At 41.3% G+C, this 20085-nt stretch overlaps 1 protein-coding gene across 2 annotated transcripts in view; it reads left to right on the top strand.

The window, feature by feature from the left end:
* The window catches only part of LOC144892655 (beta-1,4 N-acetylgalactosaminyltransferase 1-like), a 153853-nt gene that overhangs the window by 14532 nt on the left and 119236 nt on the right, over positions 1-20085 (top strand). For both annotated transcript variants that reach the window (XM_078780461.1, XM_078780460.1), the window contains exons 3-4: positions 13164-13250; positions 15904-16088. In XM_078780461.1, coding sequence (XP_078636587.1) covers positions 13164-13250; positions 15904-16088 — 272 coding nt within the window. The remainder of the gene's footprint in view (positions 1-13163; positions 13251-15903; positions 16089-20085) is intronic.

Here is a 20085-nt window from a genome sequence, read left to right as displayed (position 1 = left end):
GATCAAAGCAACCTATTGCGACGTTTGTGAACAAGAATATAAACAATACAAAAGACACCTTAAAACTAACAAACACACATTTAATCTACTTCACCTACTAGCTCCTATTCAGAAGGAAACAAAACACTGTTCTGTCTGTAATAAAAAATATCCTCAAGAAAGGCTTCGAAATACATCTTAAAACAAATCTACATTTATCAAATTTTATCACAACTAAAAACTCTGATGGTGCATTCAAAGGACATATTAAAATATGAGTCTTTAACTTCAAACCTCCTGAACCAGAGTCTATAGTTGATGCTGGAGAAATAGTTAAACCTGCTGTTCAAACGTTGATTGAAAAAACACTAAAAGAAATGAAACCACTTAAATTTTATATGGGAGTAAAATTAGAAATGACAAAGGACGAAGGAGTTATAGATACACCATACATGAGAACTGAGCCACACTTTATATCTTCATATCAAGATTTTAAAACATCAGGAGTCTATGATGAACTTATTAAACAAGAGCAAGATGTGGATAATTCAATCGTAGGAAGTGGATTCAATATAGGAAAAATTATTTACATAGACATTCATATTCTTAAATCAGATCCTCGAAAAGCTTCGTCTTACATTGATTTACCCAGTGTTATCAAAAATAGAAAAGCAGTTATCAATATCAAAAATAAAGACAATAAATGTTTTCTCTGGTCTATTCTAGCACACTTACATCCTCCACATTTTCATGATGAAAGAGTATCTCATTATAAAAAATATGAGAATACATTAAATACGAAAGATCTAAAGTTTCCGATGACTTTAAATGATATTCCTAAATTTGAAAAGACTAGGGCATGCCCGTACTATATATATATCTAAAATTATATCCCCCCCCTCTATTTACATGAAATGGTTTGGTCCATTCGCAAAGCCAAAGCGAACGGCTTGCGAGTACGGTGACAACCCCCCCCCCCCCCTCTATTTACATGAAATGGTTTGGTCCATTCGCAAAGCCAAAGCGAACGGCTTACGAGTACGGTAGAACCCCCCCTCTATTTACATGAAATGGTTTGGTCCATTCGCAAAGCCAAAGCGAACGGCTTGCGAGTACGGTAGAACCCCCCCCCCCCCCCCCTCTATTTACATGAAATGGTTTGGTCCATTCGCAAAGCCAAAGCGAACGGCGAACGGCTAAATCGCCATAGCTCGCTAACTACTTGTCCGATTAATATGAAACCTTGAAAAGGCACATCCTCGGGTCCCCAGCAATATACCTGGCAAGTTTCAAGTATATCGGACCCGTGGTTGTCGAGAAACAGCGGTCACAGACAAACACACAGACACACAGACATACACACAGACATTCACACAGAGATTACTGGAATTATAGATAGATGAATAATTTATCAAGTAATGTTTATGGTCTAACAGAAACAAACAACATTCAGGTTTTAAAGCTTTCTGACAATTGTAAACAAACTCATATTAATCTTCTATATTTTAATTCAGAGGAAAATTCACATTATACATACATCAAAGATATTGCTAAATTTATTAAAAATCACAAGTATGTAAAAGAACAAATAAAATATATATTTGTTTGCATTGTCTTAACTTCTTCAATTCACAAGAAAGATTAGATAAACATTCAAATTATTGTGGTGATCATAAATCAACGGTAATCAATATGCCTAAAGAAGGCTCAAAGATCACATTCAAAGATGAAAAGAAAAAGATCAAACATCCGTTTGTAATATATGCTGATTTTGAAAGTATTCTAGAAAAAATAGATACTGCTTCTCCAGATCCAAAAGAATCATACACAAATAAATATCAAAAACATACTCCTTGCGGTTTTTGTTATTATATCAAATCATCCGTTGGTGATAAATATATCAAGTTAGAGTATAGAGGCTCAAATACCCCAGAGGAGTTTGTGAAACGACTAGAAAAAGACTGTGTTCGATTAACCAAGATAATGAGAGAAACCAATAAACCAATGTCCTTGACGAGTGAAGAGAAAAGGGAATTTAGAAAAAACAATGTTTGTCATATTTGTGTGGAAAAAATTGGTGAAGGTCTAAAGGTTAGAGATCATTGTCATCTCACTGGTAAATATAGAGGTCCGGCTCATCAAAGTTGTAATATTAATTATAAACTCTCCACTTTCATTCCTGTCTTTCTTCATAACAACGCTCATTATGATACGCATCTATTTATTAATGAACTTTCAAAGACATCTGGACACATTTCAGCAATTCCTAACACAGATCAAAAATACATTTCATTCACAAAAACAATTCACACATCTCCTATTACTCATATCAGATTTCTTGATACATTTAAATTCATGGCAAGTCCATTGGCTAACTTGGTTCAAAATCTAAAAGAGTTTCCATGTCTTTCAGAGTATTTTTCAGATAAAGATTTACTAACACAAAAGGGAATTTACCCCTATGACTATATGGACTCATTTGAGAGATTCAATGAAACACAACTTCCTTTAAAAGAAAATTTCTATAACAAATTAAACAACAGTCATATATCTGATAAAGATTATGTACACACACAAAATGTTTGGGAAAAATATAACATCAAGGATCTTGGCGAGTATCACGATTTATATCTCAAAACTGATGTGCTTTTATTGGCCGATGTATTTGAAGCCTTTAGATCTGTTTGTCGCACTGGATATGGATTGGATCCTGCTCACTACTACACAGCACCTGGATTGGCTTGGAGTGCGATGTTGAAAATGTCAAAACAAGCTTTGGATTTGATAGCCGATGTTGATATGCTTTTGATGATTGAAAAGGCAAAAAGAGGTGGAATTTCACAAGTCTGCTCGAGTAGATACGCAAAAGCAAATAACAAATATCTTCCAAATTATGATTCAACGAAAAAGAGTTCTTACTTGATGTACTATGACGCGAACAACCTGTATGGCTGGGCAATGTCTCAGGCTCTTCCTTATGGAAAACTTAGATGGGTAAAGGAAAAAGACTACAAAAAGGTTTTACAAGATGTATGTATCTCTACACAAAAAGAATTGGATGATTCAAAGGTTGGTTATTATTTTGAGGTTGATTTTAAATATCCCGAAGAACTTCATATCAAACATAAAGATCTTCCATTTGCTTGTGAGAAAGAAAGTCCAAAGAAAGAATGGTTGAGTGATTATCAACGATCGTTTGATATCGGTGAATCAACAGAAAAATTACTTACTACATTATATAACAAGAAAAATTATGCTCTACACCAAATAAATTTGCGACAATATTTATCAAAAGGTCTAAGAGTAGAGAAGATCCACAGGGTTCTAAAGTTCAATCAAAGTCATTGGCTAAAGGAGTACATTGATTTTAATACACAAAGAAGAACAGAGTCAAAAACAGATTTTGAGAAAGACTTTTATAAATTGATGAATAATGCGGTCTTTGGTAAGACCATGGAGAACGTGAGGAAAAGACAAAATATCAGACTAGGAACATCTTGGGAATAAGCATCAAAATTAATTAATAGACCGAGTTTTACTAGAGCTGAGGTCTTTACTGAGAACTTTTGTGCGATCCATTTGATTAAAGAGAGTATTGAAATGGACAAACCTATTTAAATTGGAACATCAATTCTTGATTTATCAAAGTCATTAATGTATGATTACTTTTATAATAACTTGAGAAATAAATATCAAAATGATGTTAATCTACTTTATATGGATACAGATAGTTTTATTTTGAAAATTAATACTGATGATGTTTATTTAGACATGAAAAAGGACATTAATATCTATGACACTAGTAATTATAGTCCAGAGAGTGAGTTGTTCTCTTCTAAAAATAAAAAGGTGATTGGAAAGTTCAAGGATGAATTAGGAGGAAATGTTATGAGTGAATTTGTGGGATTGAGGTCAAAGGCTTATGCTTATAAATACATTGTGGATAACGTTGAAAAGACTGATAAGAAGTTAAAAGGTGTAAAAAAAAATGTTATTAAAGAAACAATAAACTTTAAGGATTATTATAACTGTTTAACAACAAAGAAAGAAGTGTTTAGAAAGATTAATGGAATAAGAAGTTATAAACATCAATTATATACAGAAGAGATGAATAAGAAAGCATTGGGGGCTTTTGATGATAAGAGGTTTATTTTAGAAAATGGAATTGATAGTCTCCCTTAGGGTTATATAAGTATATAAGTGATAAGTTAAAAAGGGGGGTTAGGGATTTTAACGGGCTACTGCCGCCTTTTTTTACTATTATATAAATGATAGAACCAAGTATCAACCAGACTAAAGAGTGGAGGTGTAATCAACCTTGGTATATAAATGGAAAACCTAATGAATGTGAAAAATATCAAATAAGACTTATTGAGAAGGCAACTGGTAAAAAAGTTCACAAAACAAATAAGAGAATTAATTTAAATACTGGTGAGTTGGGTAAAAAAGATGGAAATATTTTTGAGTGGACGGAAAACCTTGATGGTTGTCAGGAAAATATATACTTTAATTAAAAATGGTGTGTGGCACAGGAGGCGCTCAGACAAGAACATTGAGGGAGGTTTATCATTTTATCTCAGCTCAGTTAAAATATCTTGATAAAGAACCAAACTCAAACATATACTTTGTTAATGGATTAGATGGTGATGGAAGTTGGAGGAGAATTAAATTATTTCCCACACATAAACAAATATTTGTAGGATCATTGTTTCAGTGGTCTACTAAACAACAACGATCATTGATAGTAAGAGTAAAAGGCCCATAAGACCAAGGGGGTCAGGAATAGAGGTGTTAAGGGGAAATGAAGAAAAGTGATGGTGAGAGGAAAATTTACATGTAAGTGAATGGAGATTTGGGGCTGTCCCAGGAACAACATTTATCATCTACTGCTGTGCCTATCTGTGCCTCATTAACAAGGGGAGATGACAGTGATGTGCCTATCACTGTCATCCCCCTAAACTAGTGCTCATGGGCCCTGGTCATGTGAGGAATGGTCAGACTACCATTCCTCCACATAGGGTACACTACTCTCATCTGTCCGCTACACTTTGAGCCTCTCCATCTATGGAGGTACATCGTCACAGCTCGGCTTCGAAAGGCCGAGCGATCCATGCGGGTGGTTTGTCTCCTGTATGTTGGGTCCGTACGGCATTTTCGATCCTTAGGGGGGGGGTATGGATGGGCCGAGGTTCAGGGCTCCATCCCTGCACGGGGCCTCGCGGTCCCACGCACAGTGACCCAACTGCCCAACTGCCCAAGGTCAGAGCACCGCACCCGCCAAGGTGCGCGGCTCCGAAATCTCCTACCTCCCCTTGAACCTCGCCGATTGCCTTTGCCGCCACGGCGTAGCACCAACCATACAGTGCGGGGGCCGGCACGAATTGTGCACGTCGGTCCTTGTGAAAACGCCGCGGCATCTATCCCCGCCGGACCCTGCTGCACACAACTCACCAGGGGCTCAAGTCTGCTACCCGTCCCGCTAAACGCTACGCCAGTCGGTGTCGATGCTTGAGCCGCATTCTCACACCTCGCGACCCACTCCGCACTCGCACACCCAGGTGTCCCCGCACCTCCCATTCACTTCGTTACCGCACACTCTCCCCGCACACAGTCCGGTGTGCATTCTCCCTCGGACTCCGTACTCGTACCTGCACACCTAGGCGCACTCACACCTTTCACAAACTCCGTTACACACTCTTCCCGCACACCCCCAGGTGTGCACTCCTGCACACACTCTGCAACACGCTCTCCCGTTACACACTCCATAACACCCTCGGGTGTGCACTCTCCTGTTACACACCCAATCAGCGCACACCCTGGCACACACTTTCCTCGCTCACGCTTCGGCACACACTCTCTCTCATACTGTGCACCAGTCACCCTCTTACACCACACAATGGACCTTTCGCGAACACCCGGGTATCGTCTCTGTCCCAAGCGCGCCAAAAACCTATTCGCGCCAAACACATTCGCGCCATTATTTTCACTCACCTCGGGGTCTTCCTTCCCCGGCTTCTTCGCCAGCACCTGTAAACCTTTATTGGGGTTAGCAAGCACGGCATCACGGTGTGAATGCAAACTTTGTGCAGATTCCATTTCTACCTCCCGCGATTTGTTTTCTGGTTCTACCGTCTCTTCGGCCCCAATTGTTTCTTTAATTTCAATTATTTCTTCGATGACCGCCGGCGCCCATAAAATATTCTCATCCAATTCGGTGACCGTCGGCTCTTCTACACCCCGCGTCGCGATTTCCATAGCCCCCATCAATTTGGCTGTGCTCTGCCCAAGCTCACTCCCCACGCGTTCCTCACACCGCGACACCTGGTCGCACGCCACCGTGACCTCCTCGCTCAACCTGTGCCCAATGGCCTCCCCTATTTTTTTTATTTCCCGGGTGGATTTGTCCCCCATTTCATTGAATTGATTCTTTTGGATGTCCATTTTGTTTTCCAACCCATTTTTCATTTCTCCCAATTCCCGGGTGGATTTGTCCCCCATTTCTTTTAATATCTCCCCTCGGGTGTCCATTCTTTCATTCATTTTATTCAGGCTATCCTTTTGGGCATCCATTTTCGCATTCATTTCTTTCATTTCTGCCATGAATTGCATCATGAATAATTGCATGTACCCTGGCATCGCGGGCTCGGCTCTCGCCGCCATGTGCGAGGCGCCGCCATTTTCTTCACCAGCTACCGCCCCCTCTTCGGCTTCCTCCATTACCAACTGTCCCTCTCGGTCCTGGGTCCTCAATTCCCCCCTCTTCTTCTACCCCCACCGGCATTCGACTGCCTTGGCCAGCCATGGTTCAAATAAAATTTGGATTTTACAACTAAATTTCAGTCGCTCGTAATTTTGAGTGCGTGAAGCGCACTCCAGGTCCAATCCCACTCCCGGGACACCAAATGTTACGGTTTTGCACGACCCTCCATGCCCTTACCAAGGGGAGATTAAGCCCCTTGTTCTTTTTGGGTCGTCACAACCGCGAGATTTGAATCGCCACTCCCGGGCAGACGCAGGACAGGGTTTCGGGACAATTCTCTCACATACCTAAATATCTACGCCGCCACGGAAGCGGGGATCAAGTCTCGCACGAACCACGTGTAATTTGAGTATGTCCGAGCGGATGGCGTACCACGTGGTCCATGCAATTACCTTAGTATTGGAACCCGATTAGAGCGATAGTTCGTACCACGCTTAGCCAATTGATGGAAAGGACGAAATGGTCGAATCAAAGAAATAACACGTTTAGTTATTATTATTTACAATGATTGTTAGAAGCAGAGACACAGGGCAGATCTTATACAGTCATAGCTTATTTCCCAGACACGGGCCCCTTCACACTCACAGGGGGAATGAAGGAAGGAATGCTCATGCACTGAACGCGCCGGCTCCGTTGTTCAGGAACAGCTCGCCCAACGTGGCTTTGCCGATCACAGCACGTCCCTCGATGAAGGCAGGCAGGCTTTCGGGAGGGATCCTTGTGGCACGTATCTCAAACAAAGGCAGGCAGGTCAATATGCGCATCTTTCGCCCGGCTCGGCGGTTCCTCACAGCGCGATTAATCAACGGCACGCTTTCACTCGTGTAACTCAATAGAGGATCTGCCTCAAGCTCAACCGAGCATTTATCTTGTAACTCAATTCACCACGTGCACTCTCAGAACTGTTCAACAGAGGACCCCGGCTCGTAACTTGTTCAAGCGCCTCTCCCCTCAAAAACTCGTTTCACTTCCTTCAGCGCACCTCTCCTCAGAACTTGTTCAACTCTCAAGTGCCTCTCCCCTCGAAACTTGTTTCACTTCCTTCAGCGTACCTCTCCTCAGAACTTGTTAAACTCTCAAGCCCCTCTCCCATAACTGGGGGGGGGGGGGGGGGGGTTTGCGCAAAGGGTTATATTGCTACGCCCTTAATCTGCATTGAATGTTCCAAACCACGCCTTTGCCACAGTCGTAAGCCACTCCCCTCGAGCCCTGATTGGCGGCTCGTGCTTACCGTCACTCCTTCCCCGCCTTCCTTCGCCCTTGATCGACGTGTCCAGGCCTACCTTGTGGCATTTCGCGCCAAAGCCAAAGTATCGAGGTGGCATAAAGCATTGGAGGGAAACTTAACTCTCATTTTTCTACTCAACGCAAAACTAACACAGGAAAAGGACTATGCTTACATTTACTAAGAAATAACTGAACTATCGCGAGGCTACGTGTTGTAGTGTGACTAAACTGTGAGGGGGAAAATTAACCTTTATTTGTAAAAACACAAAACCGCAACAATATATTTGAGTACAATAGGTCAAAAGGTCAACATCGGCAAAAGGTCAACCACTTTTCAAATTCCTAAAATCCTCAATTTTCATCCGATTGACTTGGAATTTGAATGGGATTTTCATATCAGCGAACTGAATTCAACCACCAATTATTTGTGAAATCGACATCGGCCAAAAGGTCAACATAGGCCAAAGGTCAACCACTTTTCTTCAAAATTCTAAAATCCTCAATTTTCATCCGATTGAATTGAAATTTGAATAGGATTTACATATCAGCGAAATGAATTCAACCACCAACTATTTTCGAGATCAACATAGATCACAAGGTCAACATAGGCCAAAGGTCAACCAGTTTTTTTCATTGATAATTTTTCATTAATATCGATTTTCGTCATACATGTCAGGCTACCGCCTGACGCTTTCTTGTTTGTTTGTCTGTGAATGTCATAACTCCCGAACGTTTCCAACTGTCTTCATCAAACTTTACAAGAGCAGCAGAAGGACAAACATGACAGAAGGACTTTACCAGAGGAGCTGAAGGGCTGTCAATGTTTTTGACTATATAGGTCAAAGGTCAAGGTGACGGTGATGATTTTGTGATACCTGTCAGGCTACTGCCAGACACCTTCGCTTGTTTGGCTGTCTGTTTGTTTCTTTGTGAACAGGATATCCTAAAAAGTTATGATGGATGAAATTTTCTGGAGAGGTTGCGTATGTGAGACAATGACAAATTGATTAGATTTTCGTGAAGATCCGGATTCAGATCTGGATCCGATAATTTTTGTGATTCTTCACCATTGAGTGATTTGACCCTAAGATTTGCGTGGAAATTATAAGATTATATTAGTAAGATTATATAATTATAAGATTATATCCCTAACCCTAAGATCATATCGTTGAGAGAGAGGAAGACAAATGATGAATTGCGAAAGATGATGGGAATAGAGCCTGTGATTGATGCTGTGAAGAGGAACAGGTTGAGATGGTTTGGTCATGTGTTGAGGAAGGATGAAAGTGACTGGTTGAGAAGAGTGATGGAAATGAATGCAGAAGGAAGTAGAGGACGGGGAAGACCGAGAAAGACTTGGCTAAAGATGGTGGAAGAAGAAATGCGGGCAAGGGTGTTAACAAGGGGAGATGCAGAAAATAGGGCAAAATGGAGAAGATTGTCATGGGGACCGCAAGTCTAACCCCCGCTCTAGCAGGGAAAATAGCCTTAAAATGCATGTTGTTGTTGTATTTGCCTGGCCCTAAGATTGATATATAGCACGGTATCTCAAAAAGTTACAGACGGATTCGAATGAAACTTGGTTTACAGGTTGTGTGTCACAAGGACTAATCAATTCGATTTTGCTGAAGATGTGAATACGGATCCGGTTATGATAGTTAAAATTTTTCTCAGTGATTCTTCATCATTTATTGATCGGGCCAAAGACGATATATAGTCAATCAATCAATCAATCAAAATGGATCATCAAAAGTATGTCTGGCAGCCGATGGCTGAATTACGCATGCATACATCTATCTATAATTCCAGTAATCTCTGTGTGTGTGTCTGTGTGTATGTCTGTGTGTATGTCTGTGTGTCTGTGTGTTTGTCTGTGACCGCTGTTTCTCGACAACCACGGGTCCGATATACTTGAAACTTGCCAGGTATATTGCTGGGGACCCGAGGATGTGCCTTTTCAACGTTTCATATTAATCGGAGAAGTAGTTAGCGAGCTATGGCGATTTAGCCGTTCGCCGTTCGCTTTGGCTTTGCGAATGGACCAAACCATTTCATGTAAATAGAGGGGGGGGGGTTCTACCGTACTCGCAAGCCGTTCGCTTTGGCTTTGCGAATGGACCAAACCATTTCATGTAAATAGAGGGGGGGGGGGTTCTACCGTACTCGCAAGCCATTCGCTTTGGCTTTGCGAATGGACCAAACCATTTCATGTAAACAGAGGGGGGGGGGGGATTGTCACCGTACTCGCAAGCCGTTCGCTTTGGCTTTGCGAATGGACCAAACCATTTCATGTAAATAGAGGGGGGGGATATAATTTTAGATATATATATAGTACGGGCATGCCCTAGTATTCATAATTTGCAATCAAAGATTGCTTACAAGATATAAATATGTATAATCCCAAAAAAAATCAAATAGTGAATTTATAAAAAAAATGTAAATGCTTCAAACAAAAGAAAAAAACAACAAAAAAACTGATAATTGTGACGAAGTATTACAAATTATTAAGAATACCAATTAAAAATGGCAAAGCGCTTGTTTGAAATATTTTTGTTCTGAATTTGTACTATGAGTACTTTCGTGCTTTCCTGAGATTAAAAGTTATATCTCTCATAGCAGGTAACCACATTGTACGCAAATGATTGGTTTCAATAGTGAGTGCAAAATCTTTACAAAACCTATATCGTCGTTCCTCCAGAGCTTGTAATTAACACGTTAACAAAGCAAGATGGTAAGATGTGTAACGTTGTCCGAACATTATTTTCCAGGGTCTTTTTTTAACCCGTTCTAAATTGTTCACCTGTGCTTTAGTTAAGGCTGCATTGAAAACAGGTACACAATACTCCAACACTGGTCTATGTAGCCAATATAAAGTCACAACGTCACAGATATGTAAATTATACGATTTAAGGTTACCTAAATTGTACAACTTTATTTTACATTTTCAACGCGTACTGGCAAATAGCATATTTCAAAAAGTTGTGGATGGATTATAACAAAACTAGGTGCATGAGTTGGTGAGGCGACAAGAACAAGCCGATTAGAGTTTTGTTCAGGTCCAACCGAATCCAGATCCGGCCTATCGGTGGTATACACAACAAACTGTTCAGCCTGGCTGGGGTATGCTCTCTACCCAGTGCCATTCTAGTTTGTTTTTGTAGAGGCTCAAGCTTTGCCAATGTGAATGTAGACGACCGTCATTTCTGGCGTATAAGTCAATGTGGAGTACAAGTCAAATTCGCTAATTTCCCCATTTTTCTTTACTTCATTCATAGACAAGCCGGTAGTCAGCAAAACTGTTGGTGTATGATGGAAATGCTCCACGTTGGACGCACAATGGCGTGTGATATGGTATTGCGTGAAGAAGAAGAGGAGGAAAGATATGGTGGAGATTGAATAAATGTGATTGTTTGCATGCCTGTGGTCCAGACCTGATTCTTATAAAACACAACAATGTCATTTCGGACAATACAGGTGTTGATTCCTCCTTGACTCCCACAACACATGACTGCCTATGGTACTTACAGGGTCATGAATATTAATGATTTGTTTTGGGCATATTATTTGAATTACTTTGTCGGACAACCTTTCAGATAAATTAGGAATGTAAATAGTTTTCAACAAGTTTGTTATCATATAGATATACAGTATTTAAAATATGCTACAGAATCATTATCACTAGTCTTGATAGCATATTACATTTTGTCACAGTTCACAACTCGTTGATTAATAATAGGTAAAACACCCCCCACCCCACCCGGTAATCCCCCTCAATGAGCGCATATTTTGATGCGTATAAGTCATTGTACACTGTCACTATACTGTGACACTGTGTCAATACACTGTCATTAGGCATCAGATATGAACCTGTGGCCAATTTTCATCAAAATCGTGTGTGTAGTTTTCGAGAAGACAGCGAATATCTGTTTGAGGGGGGGTCAAAAATATCCCTCGAGACCCCCTTAATGAGTGCAGATTTTGACTTGGTCAATACACCTTCATATGGCATCAGATATGAAGATTATGGCGAAGTTTAATCAAAATTGTAGGTTTGGTTCAAGCAATAATGACTGAAGTTTTTCCAGACTGAATGAATGACTGACTGACTGACTGACTGAACCATGGACACTGCTCAATCGCATGAGCTCACCGGACTAAAGTCTCTCTGTCAATGCCACCATCTCCAGAATGTAAAGGTAGGCCGGCGTTTACATGACATCAAAACCTTTCCTTTCAATCTCCTTGAAATCTCTCTGTCTGCCATTACGCCCTCCACTCTCCTCCACACATTCGCACCCACCTAAATCCTCCTCCGCACCTATGCCTCTGACTTACCATCCCCAATCACTGTTCTACCCAGATACTCAAACCTATTTCTTTGTCTGATCTCCTTCTCCTCGAACCTGATATTCATTTATTTTCTCTGCTGCCGACCGACATCACCTGCCTTCTCCCTGCACATTCTCAGCCCAAGTTTCTCAAATGCCTCCTTCCACTCCCCCAGTCCTTCCTGCATATCCCACTCACTCTTCACCACAACAACCAGTTCGTCCACATACAATATCCACCCCACAATATGTTCCCAGGACCAACCAAAACTTTTCCCATCGTTCCCTTGTACATCCCTCCCACCAACCTTACTTTTGCTTCCAGCACACCCATCCATCTCAGTGTCGCCATCTCCATCTTTCTCGGGACAGTGCCATTGGCCTTCTGCATATCCACAAATCCCAATGCCATTTCACCCATTGCCTAGACAATCAGCTCATCAGAACAGGTAGGAGGTCGGCTCCCATATGTAGCCTCCATCTTTAGTTTTGTATGTAGCGGATGGGACTGACATTTTTTTTCTGCATCGTGCCTACACAGAGAGTGCCAGCACACTCTGATAACGTTGAAGGCAAATCAATATTTAATAATGGATTTGCCTTAAAGATTATCTGAAAATAATACATGTAACAGTCTAGATTGCATGTGAGAAACATTTCTAAGTATCAAAAACATGGAATGGTTTGTGTGGAAAAACAAAACATTTTACTTAAGTAAAAATGAAGGGATCACACAAACACAGAAGTTTCTGAAAACAACCAAAGGGTGTGGCTCAGAACCCAATGATCTTCACTATAATGTACTTCTTCAAACATAAAGGCCATCCATCATGATCAAAATGATTCTCTGTCCTCTCATCTCCCTTTAGTCAAGTTGGAGTACGGAGGTCAAATTGTTGAGTTTCTCATCCGAGTGCAACATCCTCGGCTTCCGAAGCTGTACAATTCTGGGACAGGTAACTCCAAAATCCACAACCTAACAAAATGTACATTCGATGGTTATTTTTTTTGATTGTGTCTGTGGTTTATTATTCCAAGGCAACAGTTTATTACGATTGTGATTTTTTTAACATTCCAAGTGAGATTATGATTTGCAAATATAAATGAATTTTCTTTAATATTGATGCTCAACAACCTGCAGAATCTCAGGTAGAGCAATAAGGATGCCAGGTGACAAGCTACAATTTTAAGTAAATTTTGAAGTTTAGGTTATTCCTTGAGTTATGTGCACATTGCTAATTATGGACCAATGTGGTTACAGGAAAATTATTATTGCATGAGAGATATGGATGAACGCAAGGTTGTCCGGATTTAGCTATGAATAAGGGATAGTTCAAGGCTGTAAAGCATATCAATTATATGAAAGCTTTGCAAACTGCTTCCTTCAATTTTTTTTGTAGTATTACGAATTGTTTATTTTAGTGTGTGTGAACATCGCACATTTGGCCTTGGTATACACAGTGCCTTCAGAAAGTATTGACATCCCTTGACTTTTTCACATTTTGGTGTGTTATAGCCTGAATTTAAATTGATTAAATTGAGATTGTTTTTATCACTGATCTACACATAAGACTCCATATCAATGTCGACAATTTTTTAAAGAAATTTTTACCAAATTTTTAAAATGGATTAAATTGAGATTGTTTTTATCACAAGATCTACACATAATACTCCATATCAACCGAGAATTTTTTTTTAGAAATTTTTACAAAAAAATTTAAAATGAAAAGCTGAAATGTCTTCATCAATACGTATTCAGCCCCTTTGCTATGACACTCCAAATTGAGCTCAGGTGTATCCAATTTCCTTTGATCATCCTTGAGATGTCTCCACAACTGCATTAGAGTTCAACTGTAGCCAAATTAATTGATTGGGTATAATTTAGAAAGAAACAAACCTTTCTGTACAAGGTCCCACGGTTGACAGTGCATGTCAGAGCAGGAGCTCCACAATGAAGTCCAAGGAATGTGATATAGAATTGTAAGGAGGCATAAATCTGGGGAATGGTATAAAACAATTTTAGGAGTGTTGAAAGTTCCCAAGAGCACAGTGAGCTTCATCATTAGCCAATGGAAAAAATATAGAACTACTCAGACTCTTCCTATAAATGGCAGTCCGACCAAACTGAGCAACTGGGCAAGAAGGACCTTGGTCAGGGAGGTGACCAAGAACCCAATGATCACTCTGACAGAACTACAGAGTTCCTTGGCTGAGATGAGAGAACCTGCTGGAAGGACAAAAGTTTTTGCAGCATTTAAGAAATCTATGCTTTATGGGAGAGTGGGCAGATGGAATCGACTCCTGAGAAAATGCACATGACAGCACACCTTGAGTTTGCAAAAAGGCAGATGAAAGACTCCGAGAGAATGAGACAAAAATTATGTGTTCTAATGAGCCGAAAATGGAACTCTATGGCCTGAATGCAAAGGACTACAACTGGTGGAAACCGAGCACAGCTCATCACCCATCTTCTAACACTATCCCTGCTGTGAAACATGGTGGTGGCAGCATCTTGCTATTGGGATGGTTATCAGCGTCAGGGACTGAGGGACTTGTCAGGATGGAAGAAACGATGAATGGAGCCAAATACAGGCAAATCCTTGAGGAGAACCTGCTTCAGAGTGCAAAAGAACTTAGACTTTGGCGAAGATTTACATTCCAACAGCAGAATGACCCCAAGTATACAGCAAAAGCAACATTGGAATGGCATGCGAACAGAACGTGAATGTCCTTGAGTGGCCCAGCCAAAGCTGAGACTTGAATACCATTGAGAATCTGTGTAAAGACTTGAAGATTGCTGTTCACTAAAGCTCCCCATTCAACATGACAGAGCTTGAGCAAATCTGCAAAGAAGAATGGGAGAATCTCCCCTAATCCAGATGTGCAAAGCTGATACAGACAAACCCAAGAAGACTCAAAGCTGTAATCACTGCCAAAGGTGCTTCTACAAAGTATTGACTCAGGTGGTTGAATTCTTATGTAAATTTGATATTTCTGAATTTCACTCTCAATAAGCTTGTTAAAATTTCTAGAAATATGTTTTGACTTTGGCATCCTGGGGTATTTTGTGTAGATCAGTGACAAAATTTTAAATTGGATGCATTTTTAATTCAGGCTTTAACACAAGAAAATGTGAAAAGTCAAGGGGTATGAATACTTTCTGAAGGCATTGTATAGCAAAATAGTCCTTTGCGTTTTGAGGAAAGGATATATCCCTTATTAAAGCGAGGTGGAGGAAAATGCCCCTCTCAGAAAAGTTAGGGTAAGATCCAACAAACTCCAACCTCCCCCACTTGCACCCTTATAACTTCCTCCCTTCTGGCAATTTGCTCAGCATCTTGAATGTCTGCACAAGAGTAAGAGAAGTTCTTGCTCAACTTTCTCTGCTGTACTACAATTTTGCAACAGCCTCATGCTCCTATGCCGTTGAGAATCGTGGTTTGTTTCAGCGTCTGTGCACATTATATGTGCACGAGGTAGTTCATGAAGTGTATATATCGTGACATCATTTCTTTCCCGTTCTGTATCGCATCACAAATGTACAGCTTCACATTTTCTCTCTGTCATCACTTGACCCATTAATCCATGTCATAATCACTTCTCTTGAAGGCAATATCAGCGAGTTGGTGACGATCATAACCAAGACTTTCCTTCGCTATGAAAAGGTGCAGAAACTTATTGCGAGTGTACGGAAATTTTACACTGACATACGAATCGTGGTGGCGGATGACAGCGAACCATGGCAGAACATCACGGGTTGGAAAGTGGATCATTACAAGATGCCTTTTGGCGTGGTGTGTTTTGCAATTTACCACTTCTGCACCTCTTGTAGAACTATCTGTATAGACTGTGCAATACATTCAAATGTAGGTTTTTGTTGGACAGCAAATAAAGTGAAGATCTATCAAACACTTTTGAGTAAGCTACTTGGGAACAATTGGATTTTTCAATGAAGGCACCATCAATAATTATATAACTGTCAGAAATTGGTCATGGGGAAATGACAGTGGGGTGTGGGCAAAAGAGGTGGGCGCATGGGTGTGGAGAGGGGGGGGGGGAGGGTAACATCAGAAGAGAGAAGAGGGGACGGGTCGGTGTTGATTTGGAAGATTGAATGTGTTTCTGCAAACATTATTAACCTGCACTCGTGAAGCGAAAAGCGCGGTTAAGCAATCCATGTGCGTATGTGTGCCGTGTGCGGTACGTGTGCCGTGTTTGGATTTTTTAAATCAATTTTCTCGGGAGACTTGAATACCATTGCCAGAAACAACTTGCCTTCATCTCCTGGAAAGCAAATCCAACGGAAGTAAATGTCATTTCCTTTCACAAAGCTAGAAACAAGTGTGTGTCCACCCTCAGGACAGCCAGGAAACAATATCTCTCCGTCCTCATGACCGAACTCTCTTATCTGTCTCCCTCTTCCAAATCCTGGTGGTGTCTGGTCAAATCTTTTTCTGGTGTTTGTTCCCCCTCCATCCCCTCCCTTACCTCAAACGGCTACACAGCTGACTCCTCACGTGAAAAAGCTGAATGCCTCAACTCTGTGTTTGCCTCAAAATCTTGTGTCCCAAACCCATCCCTCTCTGTACCCACCATACCCAGTCGTACCCAGCTGCTCCTGGACACTGTGTCCTTTCCTCCTGACAAGGTGGAAAAGTTTCTGTCAACCCTCGACTCTGATTCTGCAACTGGACCTGACGGCATCAGCCCACGGGTCCTAAAATCCTGATCTTCCGCTCTTTCACTCCCTCTCTCTGTTCTCTTCACCCTCGCTTTTGCTCAAGGTCAACTGCCATCTGCTTGGAAATCAACCAACATCACCACTTTACACAAAAAGGTGCAAAAACAGATCCTAGCAACTACAGACCAATCAGCCTTCTCCCAATTATCAGCAAAGTCATGGAATCCATCATTGCTTCGGATATGAAATTTTTCCTCTTCTCCAATGGCTTGATCTCTGATCATCAATTTGGTTTCAGACCAGGTCACTCTACACTGGACATGCTGCTTCTGCTGTCTCAACAATGGATGGAGGTCCTCAATGCCAAACAGGAAATTAGAGCTGTCTCACTCGACATATCACATGCCTTCGATACGGTCTGGCACCCCGCTCTGCTCACCAAACCCTCCTCCTTTGGTATCCATGGAAATCTCCACGCATGGCTGGCGGACTTCCTGTCTAGTCGTAGTCAACGTGTGGCCCTGAATGGGTTTCTCTCATCTCCTCTTCCTGTTCGGGCTGGAGTTCCCCAAGGCAGTGTTCTGGGCCCTGTGCTTTTTATAGTCTTCAACAATGATCTCTCCGACTCCATTGAAAATCCTCTCTATCTCTTTGCTGATGACTCCACTCTCTGCCGCTCCATTCCTCATCCCTCAGATCGGCAGTCTGCAGCCTCCTCACTCTCTGCAGACCTGTGACAAAATCACTGACTGGGCAAGCAAGTGGAACATGTCTTTCAATCCTGACAAATCTCACACTCTTACGATGTCTCTCCGAAAAGACCGACTGGACCACCCTCCCATCCACTTTCTGAATAATCCTCTCCAATAATTTCTGTCACTCAAGCTTTTGGGTCTCACTATCTGCCATGATCTTTCCTGGGAAAACCACATTTCAAATCTGGCCTCCAAACATGGGCGGACTGGCCATAGGGCATTTGGGCAATGCCCGGTGGGCTGGGACCGCTGGGTAAAAAATGGGCCGCTGGGCTGGATAAAAAAATTGCTGAAAAAAAAATTTGTCACGGAAAACTTCTGCCTCCATCCCCGGGGATTCCCCGCTAAATATCAAAAGTTCAAAAGGTCGCCCCTGACGCCTCATTATAATTACTAGCAACGGCACCCGCCCAGTAACACGTACCAGAGAAAACAAATCGTTTGCGCAACGGGCTCTCCAATATTCGATGTGTTCACGGTTTGAATTACGTAACGTAACCTTTGTGACGATGTTTGTGATTTTTGTGTTCACGGTAGTGTTTGATGTGACGGTGTGAACGTAATTTCGTAATGTTTTTCGTTTTTATTTTCGTAATCGTTTAATGAACGTTTAATGAGCGTAAGAATAATGTTTAATGATCATTAGATGAATGAATGAATGAATGACTGTTATGAATAATGCCATGGCGTCGCGTTGGCAGCAGTGACAATATAAAAATGTTTGCCAAGAACTTCAAAGAGAGAAAAGGAACTTTTATCAGCAATGTCGTCTATCCTGAAGTGCTAAGCTGAAGAAGAGGTACCGTACAAAATCATTCCATTTTTTTGTCCTAAAGAAAAGCGTACAGTTGATATCACTAATCACGATTTGAAACACGATGGAATAATATTTACCGATATGAACAGTGATGTGGTTTTTTTTTTTGAAATTCTAAAAGCACTGTTTAGATTTTGATGATTTGCGTGATATTTAACGGATGTTAAAATTAATTGAAGCCCCGCCCCTAGGGCGGGTACCGTTACTCGTCATATATAAGGGCGACACAACAATTTATAGTTATACCGCTTTGCTTTGAAGAACAGGAATGAAGGGGGAGGAGCGTGTTAATATGTCTGGTTGAAGGCTGTGAGGTGAGGGGGTTTTAAGCCAGATTTTAGTCTTGCAGCCGCCATATTGGTGCTCACTGTCACTGCGATGCGAAGCGAAAGACGCCTCAGAGCTGTTACATTCACAATCGCTATGTCGTATGTACTCCGATACGTGTTTCCTTCATTGTAAAAACTACCAAATCAACAGTAAAAAGGATTTTGAGCCGATAGGCCAAGTAAGTTTAGATAGGTCTACTGACTACTGATCTAGTATTGATAACAATGTTGGGAACTGGCTTACGATGCTAAAAAAAAAAAAAATTCAGCATCTGCATCTGTAACCAACAATGGATAAAGCAAACCAGAAGAGAAGAAAAGGAGGTGCTGAGAAGGAGTGTGATCGAAAGAAAAATAAACTGTCAGATAGTGCTTCAAAGTGCAGAAACCTTTTGGATCTGTTCAAGAGTACTAATACTGGGCCTGGTGAAGTCAATGAACACGGGGATAAGGATACTGAATCGGTAGCTGGACCATCAGCAGCTGAATTGGTAGATGATCAATTGGCAGCTGAATCAGTAGATGACCAATTGGCAGCTGAATCGGCAGAATTTGTGCAAATTGGTGAACACGAACAGGTGCGGTCAGCTGAGAGAGATGTACCTGCTGCAGCTGTTGCACTTGCAGAGGAGGGATACCCCTCGATTAACTACTTTAAGAAACCATGTAGAGATGAAGATTGTTTGCTGTTTTGGAATTACCACCCTAATCAAAAAACTGACAACCGAGTGGTCAAGAGGTGTTTCATGCGAAAAGATGGTACAAACAGAGATGGTGGTTGTCATACAACAAGGACAATCATTCTCTTCACTGTTCAGTGTGCTTGGCGTTTTCCAGCACCTCAGACTGGTCCACGTTCATCGAGGGAATGACTGACTGGCGACATGTACATACACGTGTTGAAGAACATGAACGCTCTTCTTTTCATTTGAGATGCTCTACAGCATACCTGGTAGATCGACAACAGTCCAGCGTTTCTCACCTGCTCGCACGTAGCCATCATGATGAGGTTAGAAAGAGACGACAAGTGATGGAAAGAGTTGTGGATGTGGTCAAACTCATTGGTAAGAGGGGACTGAGCTCCAGAGGAAGTAATGAAGAAGCAGCATACACACTTGTCAATGAGGAGATCGACCATGGTACATTTCTGGAAGTTGTAAAACTACTTCGGAAGTATGATTCCTGCACAGCTGATCATCTCTTTCACGT

Source organism: Myxine glutinosa, chromosome 6, assembly GCF_964187855.1.
Source record: "Myxine glutinosa chromosome 6, kmMyxGlut1.1, whole genome shotgun sequence".
Lineage (NCBI taxonomy): Eukaryota > Metazoa > Chordata > Myxini > Myxiniformes > Myxinidae > Myxine > Myxine glutinosa.
The sequence above is the reverse complement of the archived record's forward strand: the minus strand, read 5'-3'. Positions and strand labels throughout refer to the sequence as shown.